Source organism: Physeter macrocephalus, chromosome 11 (assembly GCF_002837175.3).
Source record: "Physeter macrocephalus isolate SW-GA chromosome 11, ASM283717v5, whole genome shotgun sequence".
Lineage (NCBI taxonomy): Eukaryota > Metazoa > Chordata > Mammalia > Artiodactyla > Physeteridae > Physeter > Physeter macrocephalus.
This window is the reverse complement of record NC_041224.1, coordinates 74,716,116-74,723,900: the sequence shown is the minus strand read 5'-3', so window position 1 is coordinate 74,723,900 and position 7,785 is coordinate 74,716,116. Positions and strand designations below refer to the sequence as shown.

General features: G+C 45.5%; 1 protein-coding gene across 1 annotated transcript in view; it reads left to right on the top strand.

The window, feature by feature from the left end:
- The window catches only part of LRRK1 (leucine rich repeat kinase 1), a 117,230-nt gene that overhangs the window by 67,721 nt on the left and 41,724 nt on the right, over window positions 1–7,785 (top strand). The window contains exons 9-13 of the mRNA XM_007110918.4: window positions 248–375; window positions 467–630; window positions 1,464–1,601; window positions 2,666–2,778; window positions 3,794–3,870. Coding sequence (XP_007110980.1) covers window positions 248–375; window positions 467–630; window positions 1,464–1,601; window positions 2,666–2,778; window positions 3,794–3,870 — 620 coding nt within the window. The remainder of the gene's footprint in view (window positions 1–247; window positions 376–466; window positions 631–1,463; window positions 1,602–2,665; window positions 2,779–3,793; window positions 3,871–7,785) is intronic.

Here is a 7,785-nt window from a genome sequence, read left to right as displayed (position 1 = left end):
CTCAGTGGCCATGGCTCACAGGCCCAGCCGCTCCGCGGCATGTGGGATCTTCCCGGACCAGGGCACGAACCCACGTCCCCTGCATCGGTAGGCGGACTCTCAACCACTGCGCCACCAGGGAAGCCCTCAATGCACATTCTTTATCCTTGTGCAAGGAGAAAAAGAAACATATTTACAGAGAAATATGTACCCATGATGCTTTACCTCTTTCTTCTGATGCCTTGACTTCCTTCTCCCCCAACTACAGGCTACTCGAAATTGATATTTCCAGCAACAAGTTGTCCCACCTCCCACCGGGATTCCTGCATCTCTCAAAACTTCAAAAACTGACAGCTTCAAAAAATTATTTGGAAAAATTGTTTGAAGAAGAAAATGGTATGTTTTAGCATCAGTAACCTGACTTACTTTGTCATTTTCTTCTTGATTGGGCTGTTTTTACAATTCATCCTCTTTTATTTTCCCCTAGCCACGAACTGGATTGGTTTGCGGAAGCTACAGGAACTCGATATTTCTGACAATAAATTGACAGAACTCCCTGCGCTTTTCCTTCATTCTTTCAAGTCACTCAATTGTCTGAATGTCTCCAGAAATAACGTGAAGGTGTTTCCAAATGCCTGGGCCTGCCCTTTGGTTAGTAACTTGCCGAAGATCGTGAAAGGAGCTGTCAGTCCACATCCATGCCAGCCTCACAGAGCTGTGGGTGCGGCGCACACCGCGTCACCTTGGCGGCCACACAGTGGTGTCCTGTGTTATAAACAAGCATGTTACTCAGCATCCAGCAGCTGAGGGTCTCAGGCAGGTAACTCACCCGAGAGCCAGCACACCTGGCTCTGGGTTTGAGATTCGCACCGTAACACCCACAGGACTTTCCACAGCTACAGCCTGAATCTGGCCCAGGATGAGTTCTGTCCAAAAGGTGGGGTCATTCCTTTAGGACAGCTGTAAAATAAGAATAAAGAAGAGAAGAATAGTCTGCATCTGTAGTGCTGCCCATTAAATCGTGGTTTTGTCTCTTGGGAAGTTTGCATGTTAAAACAGATGGAACAGCATAAAGAATATTTGTGTTTTATTGCTGTTTTCAATAGCAAATATGGAAATTCTCCATCTCTAACATTCACATTTCTAGTTTAAGCATATTTGTGTGGGACATGGGCTCCTCTTCAGAGCACTGTCCTGAATTGTCCCATTATTTCCAACGAAAGTGGGCCAGATGTTCTTGAGGGAAGGGAAAGGACCATGAGCCACCTTGGTCTCCCCAGGAAACCATTCCCATCCCTTCCTTGGAGCAAGGACAGGAAAATGGGGCAAGGATAGTCTGTAGCCTCTTAATTAGCTGAATTGTATTTATTACAGAGCCTTATTGTAATGGTCTTGTTTTTAACATTAAATTTGGAAACAGTCTTTATCATAGACACTGCGGCATTTAAAAAGCTAATTAATTCTCTTTCTCATCAAATTCCTAGAAATGCTGTAAAGCATCCAAAAATGCCTTGGAGTCTCTACCAGACAAAATGGCTGTGTTTTGGAAGAACCACCTTAAGGATGTGGACTTCTCAGAAAACACACTCAGAGAAGTTCCCCTGGGACTTTTCCAGCTTGATGTAAGTCTAATAGCACCTTATTTCTCATTTTCAGCATTTGTAAGAAAATCACTCCACATTGCAGTGAAACCTGTGTGCTTCCTCCCAGCTTTCAAGACAAAAATGTTGAAAGAAAAGTTTAACTGTCCAAGTCATGCATGGTTGTGTGCAAAAAGACTGAGAGGAAATGTGCAAAATGAAACAGCTCTGGGAGGGTGGCAGGATGATGAATTTTTATCCTCCAGAATTTTCTTCAGTGTTGACAGTTGAAGGCACAGTCCAGCAGCCCCTCGGACTGACCTCTGGCTCTGTTCCTTCCCGGCTCCAGGGTGAGCCCACCAGGCCTTCTGGTGTATGAAGCCCTGGCAGCACAGCAGGGCGGGGCCTTCTTGTCCCTGTCTCCCTCTCCGGAAGTGTGTACGTGCACGTGTGTGTCCCAGCGTGGGGCTGCCTTCTACCTTTAGGTTGTTCACACATCTGTCTGTTTTTCCCACTCCATTGGGAACCTTTGAAAGCAGAGCATGGATCCTATTCACCACTTGGTGCCCAGGGCCAGCCCCAGGTGGGAAATTCTGCATTACTCTGAAGGCCTCAGTGTCAAGCCAGCAGAGGGTGCACGACTGCGGCAGGTCACCTTCGGTGTCACTGATGCCACCTGACCCCTGTCCAGGACATCACTTGGGCCAGCCCAAGGAGGCATCATGCTGTGCCCACCCCCCTCCTGTGGTAACACAGTGGCCTCCAGGACCTTCAGACTCATCCACTATTCCCAGGACAGGTCCACAAATAATTGTCACTCTTAAGAAACCTCAATTCTGAGAAGTACTTAGATTCCGTTCTTTCTTGAATAATTGCCTCCCATTGATCTGAAGGGAAGGATCTTCTATTAATTATCCCATCTGCTCTGTTTGCTATAATTTTATGAGTTTTAAGACACTGTGAAGCCCCACACTGTTGGAATCTTTGTGACAGTGAATCGGTTATAATCATTTGGCTTCCCTTTGCCAGGGAACTGACTTTCCCTTCAGGTCTTCTGCCCCTTTGATATTTGACATCGTCTTTGCTTCTCTCTCCCTCTGTCCCAGGCCCTCATGTTCTTGAAGTTACAGGGAAATCAGCTGGTGGCACTGCCACCTCAAGAGAAGTGGACCTGCAGACAACTCAAAACCCTGGATCTCTCCAGAAATCAATTTGGCAGGTAAGCAGGGATCTCTGTCCCCAGCAAGTTCTCAAATGTGTGTGTAACCCCAGTCAACAGACCCATGGGATGGTGTCTCTACCAGCTTGCTGAACAGCCATGACAAAGTGCCATAGGCATTTATTTCTCACAGTTCTGGAGGCTGGAAGTCTGAGATGGAGTGGCCGTGGGGTTGGTGTCTCCTGAGGCCTCTCTCCTTGGCATGGGGACAGATGCCTTCTCCCTGTGTCCTCACACGGTCTCCCTCTGTGCCTGTCTGTGTCCTGATCTCCTCTTCTTATAAGGACACCTGTCAGATTGGATCAGGGCCCATTCTCATGACCTCATTTTATCTTGATCACCTCTTTAAAGGCCTATCTCCAGATACAGTCACATTCTGAGGTGCTGAGGGTTAGGACTTCAACATATGAATGGGGGGGACACAATTCAGCCCAAAACAGTGTCCTCCCATTTCTAATTTTTAAAGGATCCTGGAGAATCTCTTCATTTTAGCCTCACCTATCATTCTGTTCAAAAGTTTTTGCCAGTCACTAACCAATGTGTATAGAGATTGAATAAAAAGTACCCTCCAAGGTCTTCTAATAAAAGGGGAAAATCTGGGGATGAGCCCTGCTGGTCCTTGGGGCCCTGAAGACCAGCCTTCCTGGTTCACTTGCTGAAGGCCACTTCTGCGACATCTCAGTGGAACTTATACTCCTAAGAGAACTCCCTCAGTGAACAGCATGAAGTAACAGCCAATGATATGGGCATTCCTGCCAGGCACAGAAATGCTAGCACCTGCCTGAGATGGAAAAGCTCAGGAGTGGAAACCACCAGTCCTGCTAGCTTGTTTTTTTCCTGAAAAGACTTCTGAGCACAACTGGTGCTGTCCATGCTTACACGTCAGCCGCAGCGACCCAAACACCCTGCCGATGGAATTTTCTCCCTTCTCTATGTGTGGCATTGTACAGTCACAGCCAAAATAGAAATGTTTTTGCCATGCTTTCCTCAAATTTTGACTTTTTTTTCCCTACAGAAATGAAGATGTACTTAAAACAAAGCGAATTTCCTTTTTCACCACCAGAGGCCGCCAGCGTTCCGGGACAGAGGCAGGTGTGTGTGTTGCTGCTGGGAGATGAGACAGCTGGGCCGGACCCTGCCCCTGCTCCCCTACAGGCGGATGGCCCTCATGTTGGGCTTTCCCCTGCAGTGCCCTGTGGGAATGCCAGAGATGCCCCTGCTTGACTCAGAACCCTGGGAGTACCTGTGCCCATGGCTCCTGTCACACAGATGGCCTGCAAGTGTCCTGAAACCTCCTTTCCTGTTTGCAGCCAGTAAGACTAGTAGCTACTGTGTGTGGATGGCCTGCTGGGTGTGAGAACTGCCCTAGATACCTTACATGAGTCAGTCTTTCTTTAACCATCACGTGACATATGGGTTGTGGTTTTCCATTTTGCAGATGAGAAAACTAAGCCTCCAGGGTGTCTTCAATTCAGGCTTCCCTAGCAAAGTACCACTGACTGGGTAGCTTAAACAACAGAAATATATTTTCTCACTTTTCTGGAGGCTGGAAGTCCAAGATCAGGGTGCGTCAGTTTCTGGTGTGGGCCTTCTTTCTGGCTTGCAGACAGCTGCCTTCTTGCTGTGTTCTCATGTGACAGAGAGAGAGAGATAGAGAGCCCTCTGGTATCTCTCCTTATAAGGACACTAACCCCATCATGGAGGCCCCACCCTCATGACCTTGTCTAAACCTGATCACCTCCCAAAGACTCCATCTCCTAATACTATCGCATTGGGTGTCAGGGCTTCCACATATGGATTTGAGGGGACACAATTCAGTCTGTAGCACAAGAGTTGACTGATGTGGTCACATGGCTACTGAGTGCAAGAGCCAGGTCTCAGCCAGCACTGTGGAATCCAGCACTGGGGCCCGGGGGCAGTACTATGAAGTCCTTACTGCCACACTATAGCATCTTGTGAGGTCCACATGGGAACACAGCCACCCTTGGCCCTGCAGGCTGTCCTGGATGGGCTGAGATTCTGGAGGAGCTTGAGGTCTTCCTCCAAACTCATTAGAAACAGAACTTTTCCTAGGGTGTTTGTATGGTCACACAACAAGGCCAGTTCAGCAGAGAATGTTTCTAGGAAAACAGTTCTTTTTGTTCGTTATCTTCTGTAAGGTACAGGGGGAGGTGTGGACCTGCCCCTCAAGTTCAGTCACCAGCCCTCTTTTTTAACCTGAAAACCAGGCGTTCTAAAGCCATCAACACTCACAGATATATCCCTCTGGATACTGTCCCATAGAACTGGAACCAATATTTAGGTTGTTTTAAGTGTAATATAACTTTTTTCTTCAGCTTGATCAATCTATATTGACAAGTGCTCTTTGAGTATAGATGGTGGGAGATGGGGATAAGAAATGCCACAGAGGCCAAGACATATTTGCAGGAGGTGAACTAAGTAGTCTGCCTACCTGTTGCCCTTTTTTGATGAACTACTGTATACATATGATATGCATATATCCGTCATGTAAGAGTGTTTTTACATAGGATTGAAAAAGTAACACATCATCAGTGGAACAGAGTCCAAAAATAGACCTGATATAGGAATTTAATATATGATAAAGGTGGCATTTCAATTTAGTGGGAAAAAGAATGTTTTATTGTTTCAATAAATAGTGCTGGTATAACTGCTTGTCCAGCTGAAAGGGGGGAAAGCACAGCACTAGATGCCCTACCTTACATCAGTTACACATCTCCATGCGGATGTTAACTTGAAGCATAAAAGAAAAATAACATTTAAGAGAATAAATGCATAATTTGGGAAGACCTTTAAAAGCTAGGTGGGAAATGCAGAAGTCATTAAAAAAAGAGCAAAATCTTGGGTGTTGTAAAAATGGAAAAACTTTGTTCAGTAAAAGGCATCATAAACAAGTCATAATGCAAACAGACTGAGAGGAAATATTTGCAACAAAAATTGTTGCAACATAAATTGGCTTCAGTCCCTAATATACAAAGACGGCTTACAAATTGATTTTTTTTTTAAAGTCGACCCAATAGGCAGAAACTGGGCAATGGATATCAACAGTTCACAGGAAAGGAAGTCCAGATGGCCCAGAAAGAAAGGAAAGGCCCTTAACCTTGCTACTAGGGAAATGCAATTTGGAATTTCATAACTGATCTTTTTCAAAACAAAGGGCCTTAAGACTTTGTAAATTGAGTCCAGACACAGGGATTTCACTTGGAAGGAAGGAGAAGCAAACACTTTTGTCTCATGGATGCCCAAACAGGAGGGTAGGCACAAAAAGAGCTGCTAGTATGGATCTCGGCCACACTTCCACCACTGTGGGTCAAGCCTCAGGGGTTGCAGTTGACTAGAAAGGTGTCTCCAGTCTAGAAATGCAGAGCATAGAGATGTGCATGAGGAGGTGCGCCCAGCACCCTGCGGGACCAGCCACTTTCTCTCGAAACTGCCAGAGTGCAAGGCCAGAGGCACACAGTGAAAAGTGGGACAGAAACATGTACCTGTGTTCTGGAGGCCCTGCTGGTGGCCCGCAGGAATGTGTCTGGAGCTAGGGGAGGGGCCACACCTCTGGGAGTTTCCCTGGCAGAGATGGATGGTGCTGTGCTGTTGGCACATGACAAAAGCCTCTTGATTTTTTCAATTTCGAGTAGAAAGTTGAGGCCCACACCTGGTGAAAAGGAGAGACCAGCTGCAAACGCTTTTCCTCAGCAGGGTTATTCTCTCAGGCTGTTGACCTCGGGTAAGGGATTATCTATACTTGTTTGCAGATGGATAGTAAAACTCCAGGTAGATTTATATACATTCAAGTAGTCATGTTGGCACAGTGGCCTTGTCGAAAAATAATTTGGACAGCCATTTTTACAGTAAAATTCAGACCAACCGAGTCATAAATAGCTTATGAATAAATAATTACGGCTCATAAATACCTTGAGCTGTGCTCTGCCCAGCCCAGTTTCCAGAGTTTCCATTCTGGGCCAGGAGGTCTGTGTCAGGTGCTGCCTCTGTTTGCAGTATAAGTCCTTTATTCCATCCATCCGTTACTTAAAGAGGCTTCATAAACACCAAGGTGAAACTTTAAAATTGGAAAGCACAGAAGCCCTGTGTTCAGAACGTGTTCTCTGGGAAGAAAGTGAGCCTTTCTTATTCTTGTTGTTCTTTCCATGGGAATTAGGGCTGAAGTTGATCATTCTTTTTCATTGAAAAAAAAAGTCTTTTTGAACATTTTTCTTGTAGAACAAGGACTAGTACAAAGCTGTCTTTAAAAGTCTGTTACACATTTATTTCCATAGGGGCCATTCGCGTGGCACTAGCTGGGCAAATTTTCTAGGCGCCAATATCTGTATTCCGTTATCGTCTCTCCCAGAACATTCTCTGATGTCAGGTTACCCCATTACCATTGAGACTGCAGCAACATGTGTGGAGAAAAGCCAGAGTTAAGGGAGGAGCTGTGATCAAGGGCAGAGGGACATCGTTTCAACCCTGCAAAAGAATTCTAGCTTCTCTATCTCATGTGTCTGGCAGAGAACCAGCTGAGAGGGCTTTGAGGCAGTTGTTTCACCTTGAATTTGAGCTGAAAGGGACCCTCAGGGGTGTGCTCTCCCTGCCTTAGGAGAAAGGAGAAGGCACTTCAGAGATTCTGCTGCAATCCAACCCTCTGATTCCCATCGGTTTCCAAGCTTTCCCCACATTCTTTCTCAACTCACACACTCTGGTGCCGTGGAAACAGCAAATTTGGTGTGATTTTAATAGTAATCTCATAATTAGCCTAATTAATGAGATCACTTAAATATACTAGAGAGTTGTTTTTCAGAGAATGCCATCCTAGGAAGCATAAAAACCAAGCCCACATTATTATTTTTCAATTAACTAGCTTTTTTTTTTAACATCTTTATTGGACTATAATTGCTTTACAATGGTGTGTTAGTTTCTGCTTTACAACAAAGTGAATCAGTTATACATATACATATGGTCCCATATGTATATGTATAACTGATTCACTTTGTT